Source organism: Crocodylus porosus, unplaced genomic scaffold (assembly GCF_001723895.1).
Source record: "Crocodylus porosus isolate Cpor-Errol unplaced genomic scaffold, CroPor_comp1, whole genome shotgun sequence".
Taxonomy (NCBI): domain Eukaryota; kingdom Metazoa; phylum Chordata; order Crocodylia; family Crocodylidae; genus Crocodylus; species Crocodylus porosus.
In genome coordinates, this window is record NW_017728947.1 from 71,140,280 (window position 1) to 71,163,355 (window position 23,076).

Here is a 23,076-nt window from a genome sequence, read left to right on the forward strand (position 1 = left end):
AGTGTAAGCCTCCCCCCTGTCCCGTCTGGAGGCGGAGCTCGGGCATCCTTAAAGGTGGAGTGCGGGAGCGCGCGTCTTTTTGTGTGACGTCAGCACGGCCTGTGCGAGGAGAGTCTATCTTAAGCAGGACAGGGGGAGTAGCCCGGAAGCGGAAGTGGTGACCTGTAGGGGTGCAGGGGGCGACAGCGAGTGGTGACGTTTCCTTGGCCGGCTGGGCACAGTGGTGCGGTGCTTCCCTCCGGGCCGGAGCACCCCGTGGCCAGGACAGGACAGGCGGGCGCTGCCCACCTCCGCGCCCCGGGAGCGGGGTCTCCCGCAGCCCGGTGGGTGCCGCGCCCGCGGGCCTCGCTCCCCAGCGCGGCCGTTGTTGCTGGGCGGGTCCCCCTCCTGCCTCTGGGGAAGGGTTGGGCCAGGCTCCGCCTGCTCCGGTGGCGATAGACCCGACCGTGCGCTTTAGGCAGCGGCGGCCCCGGCCCAGCGCTGACCGCGCACCCTCCCCTCCCATCCCCCCGTATCTTGCGGCCCCCTGCCGTGATGGTGAGGGGGGAGGTGCTCTGGCCTAACACACCGCTGGCACGGACCCACTTGCTCAGGGCCTTTTGGGGGCCACGAGTGCTTGGGTGGTCGTCCTTGGCCTTGCATGGTCAGGGTGTTGCCTAACTGCCTCTGGGCAGTTGCTGCTGGTGGTGGCAGTGGCCAAACCCAGCTGGAGGTTTTGCTCACCCTGCTTACTCTTTGGTGCATGTGGGTCTTTTATTTATTTATTAATTTATTTTGGTGTCTTGGGAGCCACCTTGCTCACTTGTTCTCCTGTGCTAGAAAGGAAAATGGATACTAAAAATGCAGAAGTTGACTATTTTGCTACCCCCACTCCCCTCAGCAGCTCTCCCTACCCACCTTTACTATTTCTTGTCCTGTTGATTGGCGTTTGTCAGCAGGGCCGCTTGACTTTCCTCTCCGTTTAGGCTTGCAGCTCAAGCAGAACAATTGGGAAATGACAGGGAGCTTTTGTAAAAAAGAACGATTCTAGAAGCTGGCTGTAGACTCCTTGAGCACCTCCTCAGCTGCTTTATGCAGCCCAGTTGCCTGACATTTGATGGCCTAAAACACGTAAAGTGAATAACTCGTGTAAATGTTTTCAGAGTTCGGACCTCAGTTGCCAGTCTCACTAAAGCTGTTAAGATAGAGCTTTAAAATGTTTCTAAATGAATAATCTAAAACAGCGGCAGTTGATAGTCTAAGCCACACTTTCATTGGCCTTTAGCCTTAAGTGAAATAATAAAAGGAAGGGGGAGTAGCCCCTAGTTCTAGGCTCCTCCCCAGTGTGGTTAAGATTGATGTCCTAATAAAAGGTGTCCTGTCTGACTACATGTAATATCCAGTCTCTGTTTGGCATTCATCATAAAATATTTTTCCCCTCTGCCTGAGAACTACTTCTTGTCAGGCCACCAGGTAGGTATATGTTGTAAGAAAGGAAAGGCTTCTCTTCAGTTTCTGGCAACAGTCCTTGACTTCCAACTTGGAGTTTATCTGTTTTTCCTTGCCATAAAGTAAGCCTGGTAAATGATGTCATGGTTAACTTTTTAAAGATATTATAAATGGAGTTTTGGGACTTGAGCAAAATGAGCAGCAGTAATGAAATTCCAAAATAAAATGAAAACTTCTCCATGGTGGGAAATTTAGACTGATAAACAAAACGACTTTCCAACTAGTCTTAAGAGCAAAGGTGATTATGAGGCAAATTGTTCTTTTGGACTGCATAAATATCAAGAGACAGTAATGTAAATCACCTTACAATCTGTACTGTACGTATATATATTGTATTGTATACATGCAGTTGGATCCTGAAGCTACCACTTTTCTGTTAAGGATGTATGTTCTATATCTAGTCAGGCTTTCTGGTGGTTTCCGTTCCTCACTTCAGGTTCTAAATCCTGGCAGGTTTGTGCGGCTTATGTAGGTATTGCTGCTTTCAAACTTGTTGACTCAAAGGTGTTTGGATATGCACCCTGAGCTAAACACAACAACCAGATGGCTTGCTCACATCAGTGACTTGTTCTTTAATTACAGAGCAGTATATGATCAGCTCTTATCTCTCTAAGGAAAGAGTAGAAACTTTTTTTTCCTTTAAAGCATGTAGTACAGTTAGTAAACATCAGAATAACTTCAAAAGGACCCCACTCTGTAATGCACTTAATGAAACATCACTGTCCTGGTGAAGAAAAGTTTATTTTCAATTTGATTGTAGCCTAGGTTACCAAGTGTGGCATGAGGAAAGCTTGTGTTGTATAAAGGCAGTTTCCTTAAATCACTGTTCAGGCCAAGAGAAGCATCTGCCTAGTTTTTTGCCTCTTTCAGAAATTGAAGTTTATTAGCTTTGCACAATGGTGTTTTATTCCAGGGAGAGGGCGAAATGTTGTACGGCATGAAATTGAAATGGGTATTGATGCTAAGGAGCCTGGTGGGGTTCCAGTATAAAGTATTTTTTAGTATTTATATAAGCTGAAGATCTCAGTGGTTTGAGGCAGCTATTCAAACCTTGAAATAAGAATGTTGCTGAATGGCAGAAACTAGCATTTGACCTGTTTGTCCTAGTTGAGCTGTACTGAAATGTACCAGATATATGGTTAAATATTTCTTAATTGCAGCCCCATGCTTTGGTTTTAAGTAGCTTGAATTGTGCTAAATTAACAAAATATCATTATAAATGTTAGTTAATTTCTGGAGTTTTTACTAACTTACTCTTTTTAAAATGCTTTACAGATTGCTCTGTGAGTGTTCCTTAAATCTGCCAAAATGGTTTTAGCAGATCTTGGAAGAAAAATAACGTCAGCATTGCGCTCTCTGAGCAATGCTACAATTATTAATGAAGAGGTACGTAATGTTTATATGCATGGTACTAGGGGTGTTTGAGCCTGGAAGAAAGCTAATGTACTAATCCTCAAAGGGTAAAAAGGACTTCCTGGTTCACTCTAGGCATGTCAAACTGCCATTGAACCTAGACAATGGAATGGCTGTTTGTCAGGCTAGTGTACTAGAGAAACAAAGGAGAGTAATGCCATTCAATTTGACATCATGGAAAATGCATGTAATCTTTACAAGATAAATGTTACTGACAAAGCTAACAGTAATGGTGCCTGTATTACCTGATTTCTCAAAGCCACTTGACTGTATAGATTAACATTTTAAATTTTTAATAATTTCAAATGATATACAGCATGTCGATTCTGTATCAAGTGTATTAAAACTGGCTAACTGAATTTAAGTGGAGTTGTAAACATGAAATCTTCATTGTGTTTGGTGTCTTCTCTCATGACCTTCAATAGGGATTAGGATTAGAGAAAAGTAGGGTTGAAACAGTCCTCAGAAAGTCATCTAGTTTAGTGTTTCTCAACCTTTTGTGTACTAGGACCCATTTGTAAACATTGATGGCCAGTCCCAACCCAGTAAATAGTTTCAGTAGAAAACAGCCCCTGGTCCTGCCAGTGTCCCTCACTCCCAGGCTGCCAACCCTTCTGCAGCCCTGCTGATACCACTTGTTCCCAGCCTGCTGTGCCCCCCTCCCCCAGTGAAACTCGCTGCTGCCACCACTGCTGGGACCCCTGCACCATTTGCACCACCAGCAGTGCAAAGAGTAAAGGACGGTGGAAGAGGCATCCATGCTGCCCTTGCCTCCTTTCAGATTTTAAGATTAGAAATAAGACCTGAATAACATTGAATTATAGGAGATTTTTTTTTATCAGTGGTAAACTTTAAATCAAAATGTGATGTCTTCATGGGAAGATGCTCTAGTTCAGCCACATCTGTTGGGCTTGAAGCTGACATTTAATTCAGGGAAGTTCTTTGGCTTGTGTTACGCAGGAGGCAAAGGAGGTTGATCACTATGATCCCTTTTGGCTTCAAGATCTGCTAGATATCACAAAGTTTATAGTGCCTTTTTATAAGAAGTCTTCAGCTTTGAGACCCCAAATTCTTCACCAACTCCTATCTTCAATCCATGTTTAAAGAAGCAAAAGACTAGCCAGCACCTTCAAAGGTGGGTGCCCAAAGTTAGGCATCTAAACCTGTAGTTTGATTTCTTCCACCCCCCCCCCATCATCAGTATGAGCAATCTCCACCTCCCTGTCTCCCCGTGGGAGCTGCAAGAGTCCCCTATTTCTGAAAAACAGGTCACTTACTTCGTATTTTTTGGTAATATCTTGAAAATAGAACTTGGTGTCTTCAAAAGTAATTCCTAAATTTAATGTAGGTTCCCAACTCAGCCATTCCAGTTTGAAAACACTGCCTCTGGTTCATTAATCTAGTTTATTATCTACGTTTTCAATAAACAAAGTGCTTTTTGCTTCTGTACTTCTATTTTGTAGACAATATGATTTGAGATTCTTGTGTCAATTCCCTGACACACACCATTCCTGGGAGCCTCACTTTATTTACTGTGTGGGTGTCCAAGGTGGTTTTGAGGCACCTGTTCTCTTTCTTAGGAAAAACAACCCTATTTGTATCTGAGAGAATGTGGTGGAATTTTTGTGATACCTTTAACTAGTTAAAGGAAAGGAACCCACTCCTCAGGTACAGGTGAAGTTTCCAAATTTTTAAAATGAACAATGATGTTCCATATCTGAATGCTTTCCTGGTGTTTGTATAGTTAAATCAAATATCGCTTAAAGTTGGTGCATTCTATTGTCTGACTGTGCTTTACATAAAAAAAAAAAAAAAAAAAAAGGATGCGCATTTTCTTATCCCTAATATTAAGGACTGATTTCTGTGTCATTTGTGTGGTAGCTCATGAGTTTTTCTTTTTTCTTCAAAGGTTTTAAATGCTATGTTAAAAGAAGTATGCACAGCATTACTGGAAGCTGATGTTAATATTAAATTAGTGAAGCAGCTAAGAGAAAATGTCAAGTAAGTCAAAAGAGCCAACTTAAAACTATTTATCTTTGCATTTCTGTCACTGAAGGGCTAGTGAATTGACTAACTTGGTTATGAAAAATTTGAAGTTACCAATATACCTTTAAATGTGATCTAATTTTCATCATTCTGCTCCTTAATAGGGAGATATAGTTTGAACATTTACATGTCCATGTCAATCCTTGTACTAGTTGGTGTTGCTGCTCTTCTGAAGAAGCAAACAGACTTCTGTATGCTCCTACATGGTTTGATGTACATCTTTAGGATTTGGTTTGTCTTATTTTCTGAAAAGTGAAGAGGTTAGATTAAACATCTTGGTGTAGTTAAGCTCTGAAAGTTCTAGGACTGTACATCAACCTTTTTAAGAGCCATGTGATTATCTCTTTAGTATTTGTTGCTCTGTCTCCTTTGTTTGATAGAGGCAGTATGCCTGCATGTATCAATGCTTTTCATTTGTGGCTGTCTCTTAGATTGTAAGGGGCTGGAAGGGATCTTGCGAGATCATCAGGTCCAGCCCCCCTGCCCTAGGCAAGAAAGACGATTGGGGTCAGGTGACCCCATCCAGTCTCCTCTTGAAAATGTTCTGGGTAGGTGATTGTTCCACCTCTGGAGGGAATTTATTTCACAGCTTGGACACCCTAACTGTGAAGAAGTTTTTCCTAGTGTTAAGCCTGAAACAGTCTTCCAGGAGTTTGTGGTAATTACTCCTGGTTTTCCCCAACGATGCCCTGGTGAACAGTTGTTCGCCAAGCCCCTGATGTAGTCCCCTGATACAGCGGTAAGCTGCTACCAAGTTCCTTCTCAGCTTTCTCTTTTTTTAGGCTGAAGAGACCCAAGTCCCTCAGCCTTTCCTGATATGGCTTGCCTTGCAATCTCTGATCTTAGTATTCTCTATTTGAATAATCTTCAAGTGCATGAAGTCAAGTATACTGGACAGCTGTTAATAACCTTTATATGAGGATAGTTCTTTAAATGTTTAAGAAAATACAGATTCTTACAGAAAGTAACTAAGGTGCTCTTTTTCAGAAAAATTAAAACATAGTAGGACACTTGAGGTATGTTTTCAATCACGTTAATATTTCTTCCTCATCTCAAACTCCATTTTTAAAACATAGGTCAGCTATTGATCTTGAAGAGATGGCATCTGGCCTTAACAAAAGGAAAATGATTCAGCATGCTGTTTTTAAAGAGCTTGTTAAGGTAAAACTTGAAAATATATGCATCAAATTTTTATGTTTCTTACTTTATATTGTTTAAATCAGTTGTACCCTGTGCACCCCCTATGCATCACACATGCACTTACTGAGAGCGCTGGTGCACCCCCTGTCAGGCTGCACTCACCAGTTAGATGACTGGCAGGAGTGCCAGTGCCCCCTCTGCAAGCCCCAGCCGGGGAGTGGGGCCACCAGCAAAAGCAGTCGCACTGCTTTCTGGTGAGTAAGATTGCCTGTGGGGGGGACCCCTCTTTCCCCCCCAGTCAGTGTGATTGGTCAGAGGGGGACTGAAGCTGACTCGGGCACCAGTAGCCCATGGTTTAAATACCTGAACTATTATCTAGATTGAATTGGGGTTATATTTATACTGTTCAAACATCTTGCGGTTTCGCTGTATGAACTACCATCTGTTGAAATTTTCTGATACTCCCTGAATAGATTCTTGTTTTCAGTTCTGGTTTTTGTGGGGTTTTTTTTAAATTCTCCACCAGTCTTTAGCCCTTCAGGCTAAAAATTTTTACCATCTGCCTCGGGTAGACTTTTGAAAACTTCAGCCAAAAGAGTTCAACAATTTTAGAGAGCAAAACTAGGAGGAAGACACTCCACCACCACCCCACCTGACCTCCCCAACCTCTTACATGTTAAATGTTTTGGCAAACTTCCTCTTGGAAGACTGGAGTGCCAGTGGTTGTCCCAGAGATCCAGCTTTTGCTGTCTTTAATGAAGTCTTCCCAAACTTACCTGTTTTCTAAGCCTGTGATAGCTTATTGTCAGAACAAGGGTGTCAAGCTCACTTCGGGTCCTGGATTAAACCCTAGCCACAAGGCTCCTTGTGGGCCATTTCCAACCTGGAGCATTGCAGTGGCCCCAGTGGCAGTAGAAAGGGATCTGCTGGTGGTGGGAGGGGTCTGATAGTGGCACTGGATTCAGGCGAAGGAATTGGGGAATGGTGGCTATGGCCAGTGGGACCAAAGGGTCCCAAACTGAACAGCAGGCCAGGCCCCCCAACTTCTAGTGGTCTACTGGTAGCTCCATAGGTCACATCTAGCCTGCAGGCTGTGTGCTTGGAGCATGTTCTAGACCAGGTATGTTAGTTAGTTGGAAGATGGCTAACAAATCTGAAGGCCCCAGTTCTCTAACGCTCTAAGACCTGAGAAGAGCATTTTTTCTCTGTTTTCCCCTTTCCACACCATAGGCTTAGTCATTGCAAATATTTGGGATATCTCTATTAAATTTACTCCCTTTTTTCATCCTCTTTTGAGTGATGCAACCAGGATATTTATCTTAAATGCCTGCTTCCACAATTTCTTGTCTTTTTGCAGCAGCAGAATCAATGTTGCTGACAAGATGCTTGTTCATAGGGCTGTGCAAGGCTTCAGTAGCTAATTCAATTTGGAAGAGATTCGGCGGCCAAATCTCTGAATCCAAATCAAATCAGGAAACCAAATAAAAGGTCAGAATTGAATCGGAAGCCTCTGAATTGATTAGGAAAAGATTTGGCACCGATTCAGAGATTTGGCCATAGACTGAACGGGCAGCAGTCCTCCCCATGCTGGCCACAGCTGCCTCCAGCTGGTAAGTTGGGGGGGAGGCATGGGGGGCAGGGCAGATCAATGGCCCCACAGCGAGGGAGGGATTGGGGCTGGGACAAGCTGCCCGGCCAGGGCAGGGGGCATAGGACTCGGGAAGGGGGACTCCTGCCACTGTGTGTTGCTGGTTCAGGAGGGGTGGGCATGTGCCCCAGATCTGGCTTGGCTGGGCAGTGCTGGGCCAGGCTGGGCTGTGCTGTGTTCTGGGCAGGTAGCTCCAGCTGCAGCCCTGGCTCTGTCTGCCCTGCAGACTGAAGTGAAGCAGGGGCTATGGTGTGGGCTATGGCAGGGCTTCAGCCATGCTAAAATTCCCCATAGCACCTGCCTGCGGCCCCTCCCCGACTTGGGTGCACATTGGCTGTTGTGCCCTGCTGCTGCTTGCCCAGCCAGGGTGAAGCTGTGGCTTGTCCAGGAGGTGCAGGGAGGCTGGGTGAGCGGCGGGAGAGCATAGCCCCTGCTCCCGGTGCCCTCCACCACCTGTCCAGGGGCACATGCCCACTTCCATGCACTCCTGGACCAGTGGGACATAGCAGTGCACAGTGGCGGAAGCTCCCTTCCCCAAGTCCTGCACCCCCCTGGCCGAGCTGGGCAGCTTGTCCCAGCCCCAACTTCTCCCTTGCTGTGGGGGTGTTGATCTACTACTCCCCATTCTGCCCACCACAACAGACTTATCAGCTGAAGACAGCTGTGCCCAGCGTGGTGAGGACTGCTGCCTGTTTTGTTTTATGGCCAAATCTCCAAATCAGTGCTGAATCTTTGGATCTGAATTGGGAATTCGAATCGCTGTCCTTCCAAATTGGCTGAATCCAAATGTGAAATACTTGCTGCTTCGCAATAGACCTGCTTGTCAGGGTTCTGGATAGAAGCCACGAAAACTGATAAATTTGTGACCAGATCTCACTCTGCTCCAGGTTAACAGCACTGTGCAAGTCTGCATACTCTATCAACTATTGCTTCTTAGACTAACTTGTATGTGTACTAACATTTAAAAACAACCAAATCTGAACTCAAGGAAACATTGTGTACATATGCTGTTCAGAACAAAATGCCCATACTATTTTAAGTGACATTAGGTTTGTATAGACAATAACAACAGTAGCAGTAATAATAGATCAGCCATCCTTTTTAAAAGAATAAATTAATCCATTTGATTAGTTATGAAAATCAGACTGTCCAACAGGACAGACTTGGGAGAAGAAGCTGTATGCTTGCTTAACTGACTATAATAAATGCTAAAATTGGAAGTGGGGAATTTTATTATGTTTTTGTTTTACAGCTTGTAGATCCTGGAGTCAAAGCCTGGACACCAACCAAAGGAAAACAAAATATTATAATGTTTGTTGGGTTGCAGGGAAGTGGTAAAACAACAACATGTTCAAAGGTAATTTTAAATCTTATTATAACATTTAATACAAATTTAAAATGTTCTCAAAAGAGATTTCTAGTAGATTTTATTTATGGCTTGCATACTTCCATGGTTAGAAGTAGAGCTTACTTTATTCAGTACAATGCTATTTATAAGAGGAGCTTTCAAGGCAGAGGTGGCCTGTTTTAGCACTGCAGAAAGGGACACATTGTTTCAATTATTATTAAATGTGGGGGGGGTATTTTTTTTGGACTGGAGATCTCTCTGGAAATGCTCACATGAAAAGCAGCATTCAGCTATGTGATCACTTAATGGTACGGTGAACAAATAGATTATACTAGTTTTAACCTGCATTTCAATGTGGAAGATTAATTTGTTTATTTTTATAACCTTTTGTCAAAATCATCAGCTTTGCTTTATGGTGTATGCATCGTTGCTTGTTCCAACTTCAAAAGCTTTCAGACGATTGTTTCCATCTGCTTTCTTCATGTGTAGACTGTAATGATTTGGCCTCTGGAATAACAGATTTAATCTATATAGATGTAATGAAAGGCTTTTGTTTTGCAAAGGCAAAAATATATGGTTTTAGGAGAAGTTCCTAAAGCTGTCTTCGATTTATCAGTTGTGAAATTCAGGACCAAGAACCCAGTTTGCAAGGTTCAGGTTGGCATAATACGAAAAGTTAGTGATCATTACAATGATTTTCCATCTTTCCACTGACTTCAAACATTTCCCAACTTTATTTGGTCATCACTAGTATAGGAAATTGAAGTTCCGTGTTTCATTCCAAACCTGTCTTGACTTTGCCATATCATGCAAAATCCACCATGCATTAAATGCTAATGGGTTATATAGTAGGAAAAAAATATTTATATCAAAACGTCAGAGGCTGTAACATCTGATATTACATTTTATTACTAATGTCAAGTACTATCTCAGTTTCAAGCAGTTTGACTGTGGGGAAAACTGTCTTACCTTTGCCCTTTAGAAAATACAAGGCTCCAGTGAATTAGTTGCTGGAAGGTGTGTAATCTCATATTTTTAGGAGAAAGCTTTTTCTTTAGATAAAAGCACTAAAATATAACTCATTTTGAATTTTACTTCAACAGTTAGCGTACTATTACCAGAGGAAAGGCTGGAAAACGTGTTTGATATGTGCCGACACCTATAGAGCAGGTAATATGAATAGTTTTTGTTAAATGTCTTATTCAGTTTTTCTATACTTGTACCTGTCAATCCATTGACAAATATCTCTATCTTACAGGTGCTTTTGACCAGCTAAAACAGAATGCGACAAAAGCAAGAATTCCCTTTTATGGAAGGTATGCACCTTTCTCCTTCCACTTGCTTTCAGAAATGATTAAGCTGCTACATTATGTAATGTTAGCTTGTCTAAGCTGTACAAGGGCTCAGTTTGCTGTCAAATAAGATTAAGAAGAATATGATGACTTGTAAATAATCAGGGTTTTTAGAGAGACCTTAAATACCTTTGTTTTGACCTTTGAAATGCTAGCTAATGCTTCACTTGTATCCCAAAATGGATACAGAGATGGGCTCTCAGTTGAAATGACAATTGTAGACATGCATGTCATTGCTCTACTTAATGACATTTGAATCTATTATCTCAGTTCTTGCCTAGCTTCCTATTCTATAAACAGAGATGGAAGAGCCCAGTTCAGTGAGGTGATAGAAATATTGCATATTGTATGTGTCCTTCTTTAGCACACTGGACACCAAAAGGAAACTGGTTTGCTAGATTTGAGGTTTATCATTCATACCTAAAAAAAAATATCTGTTTAACTAAGAATGTATATCTAGAAATTTGGGGTGGATTTATAGTCAATTGCTTGCGTGAATTCAATATTCTTACTTTCCTGGATATAGATCTTGGGGGAGGGAGAGAAGAGCAAAAAGTGTTGTTGTTTTTTTCCATATCGATTAGGTGTCTCTGTGTTTGAACAGTTACACAGAAATGGATCCTGTGATTATTGCCTCAGAAGGAGTTGAGAAATTTAAGAATGAGAACTTTGAAATAATTATTGTTGATACCAGTGGACGTCACAAACAGGAAGACTCTTTGTTTGAAGAAATGTTACAAGTTGCCAACGCTATAGTGAGTAACAACCAGAAGTGTACAGTAATTATTTCCTTATAAAATCTTTAATCCAACACACCTCTTTTTTTTACCTGAATGGTGCTACAGAACGTGTCAGGTCTTTAACTTGTATCTTCAGAATTTTTCAAGTGTAGCAACAGTTTTATACTGACAAGGAGAAATTAAGTCTTTTATTGGCCTTCTATTTTTGATAGTTCAGGAATACTCATTAAACTGTTCTTGTTAGCTTTTTTTTTTTTTTTTTTTTTTAGTGTTGCTCATTGAATTAGAAGATTAGAAGTATCATGCGGATAGATGACAGTGATCATTTTGTTTCAACATGATCTCATTTCAAGGATTGCCCAAAACTTAGAGATTCATATAAAAACAGAATGGTCCCTTTTCTGTAATTATGTAAATATACATGAACCAAGATTTCAGTTTTCACTTCATTCTGGCCTAAATGAAACAGATGTGGTAATTTATTAGCTATATTGATGACCAAATTCATCTTATGATAACCATCTCTTGTACATTTAAGCAACAATCCTGAGGAAGTATCAAAGCTGACGGTACATGTAGTTATCAGGTTTGATTCCGTGGCCATTTGCCAGTAACATAACAAGTGGTGGGCAGCAAATGCACAGGTCCTGGATGGAGATGTATAGAAGGTGCTTCTCTACTGTGCTGTCAAATCAGTGGTTGTCCCTTGCCACTGATGACTGGAATTGGCAGTATTCAGGGGGTGGGGCCAGTCCTGCAAACAGGGCAGTTGGAGGTTTGTGTCCTTTGTGCCCTTATCAACCTCATGTACCCAGGGGACACTGCTACAGGAGTAAATATCAGTGTGACCAGCAGCTGGAGGGTTAATATTGCAGTTGCTGACTCTATCACTTGGATAAACAAGGGGTTCATCATGACCCAGCTCTTTCTCCTACATTAATCTCCTGGCTTTTGGCTTTACTAGCACCTCTGTTGAGATCAGCTGCCCAGGGCCCAAACCTTGTCAGTTATGCCTCTGCTAGCAATCTGTAGAAGTGTAGCCTGAGGCAGCCATAGATTTCATAGACATTAGGGCTGGAAGGGACCTCAGAAGATAGGGCAGTATAGACTGCTGCTATGCTAATTTGCAGCGTAGCCATCAACCGCTGCTGTGGCATATTTTGTGCCCTTCCCCTCTTCCCCTTGATTATGCTAGTGGCTATCTGCTTAATCAGCTTTATACTTTTTGATGAAATAATTGCACCCAACATATACAGTTTCCACTTTAGTACTAACTGAAGTTGTTTATGAATACTGGGTCTCAAGGCTTCCATGAAGGAATTGGACCTCTTAGTGGATACTCCAATATAAAGCCAAGAAGATGTTCTCTAGCCTCTTTATGAGTTGGTCTGATACTTCAATGGGAGACTAGGCTTTGATAACTAGAGCAAATATTGACTAAAATGTTTCAAAATAAATAGTAATCTTTGTTTAAAAAAAAAATTATAATTCTCCAATTAGTAGAAGATAACCTGTATAGCAAGTAGATGTTTTTTCACAAATAATACACATCAGAAATTAACAACTTGTAAAAATTTCAGATTGCTGGGATCACTGCATGACCTTAATTCTCTTTAAAAGTACTCTAGCTGAGGACTCTTTTTTTTTAAACTTCTTTGAAAGTTCTGTTCCAGAGTATAGTGCACAAACATGACTTAAAAAAAACAGAAATGACACTCCTGTAAACTTTCCAGCAACCAGATAACATTGTTTACGTGATGGATGCCTCAATTGGACAAGCTTGTGAAGCTCAGGCTAAAGCTTTCAAGGATAAAGTGGATGTAGCCTCTGTTATTGTGACAAAACTTGATGGCCATGCAAAAGGAGGAGGTGCCCTTAGTGCGTAAGTAGAAGATGGTCCCTAATTCTGGTAGAGGTATATGGTGTTTAGATTAGCAGAAGAAAAGTTGAAGTTCTTTTTGAGATTCTTTTTGTTGTTTTTATGTGCTTTTAAGGGTACCAAAGCTTGCCTTGAAATAAACCCTTCCTGGTCTGATCCCAGATTCCTCCCACTGAAGGAAGTTGCAGCCCCTTGACAGCTGTTGGGATAGGCTGCATGTCATGTGGCTTTTGAATATTAGACATCAGCTATTATGAATCTCTTTCCTTAATGACCAGTTTATCTTCTCAGATGGCATTGCTGGCTTTTCTGTAAATGCCTTAGACTTTAGTTCCTTTTTAAATACTACTAAAAATATAGTAAGTCTTATTAGATATGGCTCATAAGATGCTATGCCAAAGAAGAGAAAGGAGTATTTAATTATAAGGTTATTGTTTTGATGCAACTTGCTAGCAGTGAGTTGGAAGTCAAATCTTTGGATTGTATGAATCTAACAAATATGGTCAAAATAATGTAAATCTTTTAGTCACATTTTCATGGATTCCATGCCTTTTAGGAGAGAGCCATATAGCACTATGTATTGCAATTGAAGCAAGTCCTAAGTCCTTTAGAACAAGGGTGCTTGACCTCTGACACCACGTTATCTGGCCTGCAAGTTTGTCTCAGATCTGTGGGGAGCCCTGTGGGCTGTGGTTCTGTATTTGGTGCATTGGGTTGCTGGGCCTAATCCCAGCACACAGAGGCAGTCACAGGGCCTGATCTGGCATGCAGGTAGACCAGATAAATAGCATGAGGTCCACAGGGCCAAGGTCATGAGCACCACTGTTCTAGAAGTATAAAAAATGTCTGTTTAACCTTACATAAAGTCAGATATAGCAAGCCTTCTGATTGGGGAATTATGATGGGTGAAAATTAGGCTGATTAGGGACAGTAGAGAGAACACCAGCAAAAGAATCTTGTCTGGTATATTCTGGTGTCAACTTGTTGGGTTGCCTGACTCATCCAAAATGCCAAGCCACTTAAACTGCTACAAATATTCTATTCTTCCCTTAAAATAAGGTTCCAAAAGAGAGACAAAGTCAGGGCTTTGTCTGCCAGCCCTAACACCAGGCTTTTAAAACCAGGTGCCCCATTCATATCCACAGATGCATGGAGTACAGTTCATCTCTAAAAGAGTTGTCACTGGTCTCTACTATAGAGGTTTACCCTCACATCTTGCTATGTCTCTGGCTAGTAGGTATCTGTTAGCCTTGAAATACTATCAGCTCCTCTGCACCCACCAAGTGGAAGACACAATCTTTATCCATCTCCCTCTCTGCCATGAGATGTGGGAGCAAAGAGATCTCCATTATTTCTCAGCATGTTGGTTGCTCTTTCCTAAATGATTTTGGTGCATCTCTGCTTTCCAGCAGCAGCATAAAATGTAACAAACTTTGTTCTGTCAACAAGGTTCTGACAGTTAACAATAAAACTGGCCATCTTAATATGCCAAGTGTGAATGGAAATAAGTCACAGAGTCTGTCTGCAGACTGAAGAGGACTGCATATCTTTTCTAAAACTTATTCACAAGATACATATTTCTATTCCTGATGAATATAAAAGTTGTAAAGACTAAGGACAATTTTGTAAATCTCCATACCTTTTAACAATTAGGAAGCATTCTGCTAGCAAGTTGCTTTCAAATTCTGAATTGCAAATCCTTTTGAACAAATAGTTTTGAGGAGTTACTAGAATACTGCAGGGACTTAAGTTACTTTATAATGCTGACTGGGAGCAGAAAATTTGTCTGGGGTCAAGTATTAATTTGGTCTAATCTCACTGTTTATTCCACCACAGAGTTGCTGCCACAAAAAGTCCTATTATTTTTATTGGTACTGGAGAACATATAGATGACTTTGAACCATTCAAAACACAGCCTTTCATCAGCAAACTTCTTGGTGTGTACTCTTTTTAACTGTAGTTGTTATGTTCTTAGAATGTGACTGCAGAAAAAAATGGCATGTATGTTTGTAAACTTTGAAGGAATTTTCTCTGTGTTTTTCCAGGTATGGGTGATATTGAAGGACTGATAGATAAAGTAAACGAATTAAAGCTGGATGATAATGAAGCGCTTATAGAGAAGCTCAAACATGGTAAGTTACCTTCCCAATCTCTAGAAATATGAAATGGGTAGAGGGGTGCTACTTTAAGCTAACCGTGTGAAAATGATCTTGAGCTTGTAGAGGTTAATTGAGGGTGGATTGGGGTGGGGGGTCAGGCAGCAAACTTGATTAGATAAATCTGAATAGTGAAGTTAAATACTTTGAATGGTTAATGTGGAAGTTAACTGGATGGCTATTGACATGGCATTGCAACTTAAAGATACCTGAATGTGATGTGCAGATGATGAATTGGTAGATACCCAAGCAGCGCAAAATGGAGGAGTGCTTCCCCCCCAATGGTCAAGCGTAATCTAAGATGGGTAATAACAGAATTGATATCCATGTCATCAGGTACGATATCCGCTAACCTTCCATTTTTTGTTTTATTTCAGGTCAGTTTACGTTGAGAGACATGTATGAACAATTCCAAAACATTATGAAAATGGGACCCTTCAGTCAAATCTTGGTTAGCTATCCTAAAAATATTCTCTTCAATCAAACTTCACTCTTTTGAGTTTGAGCAGTGTTTTTGTTTTCTCTTTTACAGTAAACAAAGTAGTATTGCTGACAGCTAGCTAAAATGTTACCAGATCCCCCTTTTCACTGTTTATGGTGAATGTGTTCAGATTTGCCCAAGTAAAAATATACAACATTTTTACTAAGGTTATTTAAATGTATTTTTCTTGTAAACTATAAAACCAACACCATTAAAACTGTTTGCTGCAACATTTTACATAGGGTATGATCCCTGGTTTTGGAACAGATTTTATGAGCAAGGGCAATGAACAGGAATCAATGGCAAGACTAAAGAAATTGATGACAATAATGGACAGCATGAATGACCAAGGTAAAAAAAATAAATAAAAAGAAATAACCCTCCCAGCAATCGATAGCTAAGTTTCTTGAATAAAATCTTTTATTAGTCTATTTATTGGAACAAGGAGGGGCATGAGGGTTGAGGAAAGGGAAGGAGGGACAGTGGAGAAGAGCACTGATTTTCTAATTTGTACAGACAACCATGTTCTAGTCACAGGAGGACATGGGTGTACCTAACTTACTGGTTTCCAGGATGAAGCTGATTGAAAGGTACAAACACTATTTGATATTTCAGTTACTAGAAAGAGGTTATTATGTCTTTACAAGTGAACAGATTTCAAAGTATATTCTTTAAACTAGGCATTTACACTTGTTTATAACTGTCAACTTAATTTTTTTTCTTCACAGTAAAATTACTGGAAATGTTATTGTAAGGCTGCATATTGTCTCATGTTAAGATAAAACTTCCTTGGTTTGCAAGTAAAAGGCTTCTCCCAACTCCTTACCCCACCAGTGCTCTCTCCCCCTGGTGCCCAAGTTGGTTATTTTAATCTTGCCTGTGAAGACTAGTCATAGAAACTTTGCAGGAAAATTATGACCTGCAGTTGTGCAGTGCTACTGAATTGAGTCTAACACATTTTGTACAATTTTAGGTGCTAATAGAGATGCACAAGATATAAAGAACCCAGTTTGAGTGGATTAGCTTGTGAGGTCGACGCTTACATTGAAAATGAGCGCAACATAATGCAGAACCATGCTTTAAAAACAAACCTGATTCTCATCTGAATTCTCATTAAAATGTAGATTACTTTCAAAGGTATGGCATGAAATGGATTTTTGCATTGTCTTTTAATTCCAGAACTTGATAGTACAGATGGTGCAAAGGTTTTCAGTAAACAACCAGGAAGAATCCAAAGAGTAGCGAGAGGTTCAGGTGTTTCTACCAGAGATGTTCAAGAGCTTTTGACACAGTATACCAAGTTTGCACAAATGGTGAAAAAGATGGGAGGTATCAAGGGACTCTTCAAAGGTAAGAATTAAAATGTTATCTACTCTGTCTGGTACCTGTTCTGACAGAAGGGGATAGGGTAAATTTTTGCTGGGGGGCGAGGGGGGCAGAGGGCAGGGTTACACTTTTAACTTGGGTCGTGGGACAGGAAAGGGAAAGTTGTAGTTGCAGAATGAAAGACTATTATAGTTCAGTTGTTTTGGGGCTGTAACAGGAGATACCTAATGAGATTACAACTGAAGTCAGTACTTCATTTGGAGGAGACCAGACTTGAGGGAATTGCTTTTCTCATATCACTTGACTATCAGCAACAACATTATTTATTTGGAATTGGTTAAAAAAGAAAAATAATTCAGTAATAGAGTGTACAGCATTTGAGAAATCTGATTATTTTTTTTTTTTTTTGAGGCTTCTAGCAAGCATTTCCTCTAGCCTGTTTTAGTGCTGGTTTTCTGTCTGATTGGAGACTGACTAATTTGAGAACAGATAAAGAAATGATCAAGACTCTTTTTCCTTAGAATTTTTTTTGTTTGATTGCAACCAAATTGTCAAGAAAATGTTATAAACAAGACTAAGGAAGTATGGTTTACTATAAATTAGTTAATCTAGGGATAGCCAAGCTGCAGCACATGTACCACACAGCTTCTTTGTGTGGTACCTGGCAGATTAGGGAAGGGACAGGCAACACAGTTCAGAAAGCAAAGGAACAGTAAGGTAAGGAACACAGGCTAGGGAGCAGATCAGATGGGGAAAGAAAATAAGAGTGGCACTCTAAGGTTGTGTCGGTTAATTTGTGGCATGCCTGTCAAAAAGGTTGGGCCCCACCAGGTTAAATGAAAATAGTGCAGAAGCCACTAAAGATTTAAAAGGGGAGTAGCTGAAAACACCATCTTTTGCCTAACATATGGAAAATACTTTAATATTGTATTTGCTCTAATACAAGATGGGGTGTGCCCCCCCCATAAGCACGCCCATACATAGTCTGTCATTAAACTGCTGCCAAAGACAGCATGTGGGTTTTTTTAGTAATGGAAATCAACTATGAAGTTGATTTAAATGCAGCCAATACTGTTTAACTATAAAACACATAGTCCATATAGGGCAAACATACTGATGGGAACTTACCACAAAGATAGGTTAGTGTAGCCCACCTGAATATGGTGGTGCCCATTGTGTTCAGTCCCTCTCAGCTGACTCTTTTGCCCCCTGCCAGTCATGGTGAGCCACTATGCTGAATACTTTGACTTCCTCTTCATTCCCATAGCTGAGCTGTACCTTTTCTTTCCCAATTCCAATTATTCCTGCATCTTCACCAGCCTTAAATATCTGGCAAAGAGCACCAAACAGGGGCCTAAATAGTTAAGCTAGAATTGGTTGCCCCTTCTCTGCCTGTTGCGTATCCATTAGTGTGATCCCATGCTCCGTGAGGTAGAGCCAGACAAGGTATCTCTGAACCTCATCTGCATATAAACTTTTGGAGGATCCCAGAACTCATGACAAGAACACCTGGTTCCAGTCATGAGTGGGGCTAATTAGCATATGGATCCTTTGGGGGGGGGGGGGGGGAGAAATGGTATATCTAGAGCTCACAGCACAGCATGTATGTAGTTAGCATGGATTGAAATCCTGTTGATTCTGCTGGACCTCAGCCCAATTAAGTATATGGTAAATGATGAGCCTTTTGGCTTGGGACTAATACTGTGCCATGTTTGTATTCTTTCTAAGTAAGTGCCAATGTGTGCTTATGGTGTACCTGTGCTAAAACTTGTAGCAGTTAAAGTTAAAAGCTAAAATGCATCAATTCTGGATGAACTAAGTCTATGGGTGCCTGTAATAATTTACCTATATGTAAATTATGGGTAAGTTTATTTCAAGATCAATGTGTTCACATTTGCCCCTTACTTCCATGTGCTCAAAGAGAGCAGGGTCTGACAGTACAGAGCGGAGGGAAGGGGGTTGTAGGAAGAAGTCTGGGAGGAGCGGGGGCACAGGGCAATGGAGCTATCCGACTTCATCTCTTCTCCTAGTATTTTCTCTGCTGTAGCAACAGGAGGGGGACAGATTCAAGACACCTCTGATTCGATTCTATGCCTGTAAAATTGTAACGCATCTATGGAAACTTGATGAATCTAGTTACTGGATTTAGTCTTAAATTCAGGGTTGTCCTTAAATTTGAGTAAATATGATAAGTTTTGCAGTCTGTCCACTTCCATGATCTATAGCAGGGCTGTCCAACTTCTAAGTGGCTGGAGGCCATACACGTTGTGAACCACACAGCAAACAGGCTGCATGAGCCATGGGGAGCCCTAGGCTGCACACCACACATTTCCTTCCCTCCCCCACCATGCTATGCAGGCATCCAGACCCCCCCCCCCTTACTTCTCAGCTTGTTGGCTTGCCCCTGCCAGCTGCACAGGCACCTGAAGCCACAAACTACCCCAGCACCATGGGGTATGCCATTCTATCCTGCCCCCTGAGATGATGCAGTAAGCTGAGGGAGAGCTCAGAGGCCCTGCTGCTACTCATAGCTGAAGCAATGTGAATGGACAAGGAGGTGGTTGGGTGTGAGCCTGGGGGCTGAAAATTTAACCCCTCACAGGCTGCATGTGGCCCTCAAGCTACCAGTTGAACAGCCCTTGTGTAGGATTTTGATCTTGCTGTCCTGATCTTTGTACTCTTTTGTGATGGTTAACTTGAGCAGAGATGCTAGTATGTCGTGGATTTAACTGAATATAATGTTTGTGAACTGTAGTAAATTGGAAGTTTTTTTTTTTTCATGTAACAGTCATTCTGAGGTGCAGTAAAATCTCTGTTTATGCAGCATCCCTGGGGTAAGGGGTTTGCCGGTTATAGAAAAACGTTGGTTATCTGGCAGAGTTTTTTGCCAGCATGGAGCTGGGGTGGCAAGGGAGGGGAGGGCTACACATGGAGCAGTAGCAGCTGGTGGGTGCAGCATGGAGAAGCACTTGGCGCAGAGCAGCAGCAGCACAGCTGCTGTCTGCAAGCTCCCCCTCCCCCACATCTGGCTGTGGGGTGTGGCGGCTGCATGCAGAGCAGTGGCAATGCAAGGTGGTGTGTGGCAGTGGCAGCAACCATGTGCGAGCTTTCCTCCACCCCCTCTCTGTATCTAGCTGACAATTCCAGTTAGTAAAGTATTCCGGTTATTTAAATGCTGGATAACAGATTTTACTGTACGCTGAGACTGCTGTTCCTTTGTACGTGCACTAGTAAGCACTCTGATTACCAGCTCTTTACAGATGGTGTGTAGTGCAAGTCTTGGCCTCCAATTCTGAGGTGATGTGAATGCAAAATTGGGGGTTGAAGCTTTTAATATCTGAGTAATCCATATTCCTTGTCGTTTTAAGGAGGTGACATGTCAAAGAATGTAAATCAGTCTCAGCTGGCCAAATTGAACCAGCAAATGGCAAAGATGATGGATCCAAGAGTTCTTCACCACATGGGTAAGTGTTTGTAACTTTTTTTTGTTTTGTTAGCCTAACCTAGGGGCCTTTCCGAGAACTGTAATGGTATATTTGTCAATATGTGGGGGTGTCGTCTTGTTTTTGTTTAGACTTTCAACATTCTTTTCCTTTAAAACTGGAAAGCAGCCTGAGCACTTGGGGAAATTCATAGTTGCAAAGTATTCTATTTCAGCTGTTCGCCTTTTTGTGGTGATTTTGTAATTGCTCTTCCTGACGTGTAGTTTTGAGGGCAGTATGACGTGCTTGGCTCAAGATGTGTCCAGTAAAAGAAGACCATATAGGAGCTTCTGTCACCATCTAAAATTTCAACCAGGATTGTGGAATTGACAGTAGTGGCCCTGTGTATAGCAGATGATTAGAGGATGCTCTGTCAAGTCTTGGCTTCACCTCTCTCATCCCCCTATATGGCCTGCTTGTACAGAAACTAATCTCCTGCTTTCTCCCTGCGAATTTTCTACAACAGTAGAACATTGAGCCTTCTGACAGTGGAGTGTGGGGTCTTGATCCTACAGCTAGGGGACTGTTCTGCTGGAGCAGTGTGAAAAGGGTTAGGTAAATTGGAAACTGTTCTCTTCTTGCCCTGTTACTAGGCTGAGCCATGGTAGACAGCAGTTCCAGCCTTGCGTAACTTCTGAGAGATTCAAAAAGCATTTCCTGACTGCTAATCATTGATCTGCGCTTTGTCAGTGTTTAAGATGGATTAGCACCAGTTTCCATACTCAAAACTGCTTACTTCTGTGTCCTTACAACCTACTTTACATTTAGTCTTCAGTTGTAGATCTTGTATGACCAGTGATTTTTTTTTTTTAGCCTGAAAAGTCTTCAATGTAGGGAGCTGAATTTCAAAGAGTTGTTCTGTTACTTAACTGATATCCATTCTCACTGATTTTTTTTCTCTAGGTGGCATGGCAGGATTGCAGTCAATGATGAGGCAATTTCAACAAGGTGCTGCTGGAAACATGAAAGGCATGATGGGATTCAATAACATGTAAAGAAGCCTTAATAAAAATAGACTTGGTTGACCATTTTGGTGAGACTTCAGGAAAAGGATTTGATTTCTTTTTTTACAATAATGGGGGAATATCTTTTTGAAACTCCTATTCAGGCTTCTCAATTAGTGTGTAAATTTTAATTCTGGAAAACGGTTATTTTTGCTTTAGCTGGCTCCTCCCCATTTAATATTTGATGTTGAAAGAACTATTCAGGTTAAGCAAAACTGGCATGTAACATTTTTAATATTTGGAGAGACTTTTTGTTTGCATCAAATGGCAGCCATTATATTTGTAAGCAAACCAAATCTTTGGTTAATAGTAATAAAAACATCATAAAAATATACTGTAAAATAAACTTAAGTGGTTGTAAATGAAGGATTTGCTTATTTCTTTTGGGTTTTTTTAACTATCTTTTATTGTACCTGATTTTGTAGTAACATAGTGAGGATGGCTTGTTTGCTTAAAACAGCATATAAGTAATTGTTACTCAGCAAATGCTTAGAGGACCAACACCTTTGATACATGGGTCATAAAGTATTGACTTTGCTTCAGGCCAAAATGGAAGCAGGCATGGTGGGGTAGAGGGTTTCTTCTTTTACGTATGCTCAGAGAAGGGTGGTGAATAACTGCTGCTGCTGCTTGGCATGGGGAATTTTTGTAAGGATACACAATTCTCTCTAGATTATTACAAAATTATGAGAGACATTTTAGGTTTATTAAGAGGGCACATTTTCAGTATAAACATAGTATCCACTTTTACCTTCATTTTTGCCAGACTGCAAGTGATTTTGCTGCGAGTGTGTAGCTATATGTGATTGGAAAATTAATGCTGGTTTTGAACTTAACAACCTGGTCACAATCTACCTAGAAGACTGTTGATTCTTTCCTTATACTGACATGGCTGCAGTTAAAGGTTCTTGAGCTGGCATTCATGATATGAGGTGTCAGTTTTTACAGTTCTTAAAGTTACCCAATTTGTTTTGGAACTGTCATCAGCCTCGGTATGAAATGAGCAGAATGTTTTGACGTTTAAGGTAACTTGAAAGGTCATCATTTGGATGCCGGAGTTTTGGAAGAGTACATTGCGGACTGTGGATGACTCTCTCTCTTCTTCCCCCCACCCTCTCTTTCAGTATCAGTTTACCAGTTCTTTGGGATGAGTAATGTTGCATTCTGAATGCTGATTAGATGTTCTGAAGTCCCCAAGAGCCATGAATAGGCACCTATTTGCATTTTAATCTTATAATCTAAATGTTCCTTGCTGTAAAAAATCACATGTGAACCATATAACAGGCCATAGGAAGATCTTACAATATTAGGAGTGGATAGGAATTCAGCATAAACCTCATGTTTCCTTAGACATCCTGCTTCTTGTCACCCAAGTACAAAATATTTTAGTAATCTCAATATACGCAATCTGTATAATAATAAAAAAAAATGTGTATGTGTAAAAATGCCTGTCTGTTTTAAAAGGGAAGGATAAAAAAAAAAAGGCAGCCAGGAGTTTGATTTGAAGATCCCTGGTCAAACCACCTAGAGATGGTGCTGATTTGACAGACAGCAGAGTAGTGCCACCTGGAGT

At 41.2% G+C, this 23,076-nt stretch overlaps 1 protein-coding gene and 1 long non-coding RNA gene across 3 annotated transcripts; one reads left to right on the forward strand and one right to left on the reverse strand.

The window, feature by feature from the left end:
* Positions 1–232: 232 nt before the first annotated feature.
* On the forward strand, positions 233–21,869 carry SRP54 (signal recognition particle 54). Of its 2 annotated transcripts, none has more exons than XM_019551318.1 (16): positions 233–323; positions 2,764–2,874; positions 4,811–4,902; positions 6,024–6,108; positions 8,988–9,092; positions 10,187–10,253; positions 10,342–10,399; positions 11,040–11,190; positions 12,909–13,057; positions 14,891–14,991; positions 15,100–15,186; positions 15,588–15,661; positions 15,934–16,042; positions 16,871–17,041; positions 20,386–20,481; positions 21,403–21,869. In XM_019551318.1, the coding sequence occupies exons 2-16, from the start codon at positions 2,797–2,799 to the stop codon at positions 21,492–21,494; spliced, it is 1,515 nt and encodes a 504-aa protein (XP_019406863.1). In that variant the 5' UTR covers positions 233–323; positions 2,764–2,796; the 3' UTR covers positions 21,495–21,869. The 2 variants fall into 2 exon arrangements, with proteins under 2 accessions (XP_019406863.1, XP_019406862.1); XM_019551317.1 differs by lacking the exon at positions 233–323 and adding an exon at positions 1,105–1,559.
* LOC109321037 lies at positions 17,411–19,975 on the reverse strand. Its single transcript, XR_002103943.1, has 2 exons — positions 19,946–19,975; positions 17,411–17,934 (listed from the first exon to the last, which is right to left on the reverse strand). It is a non-coding gene; the product is annotated as an uncharacterized LOC109321037 (long non-coding RNA).
* Positions 21,870–23,076: the final 1,207 nt, after the last annotated feature.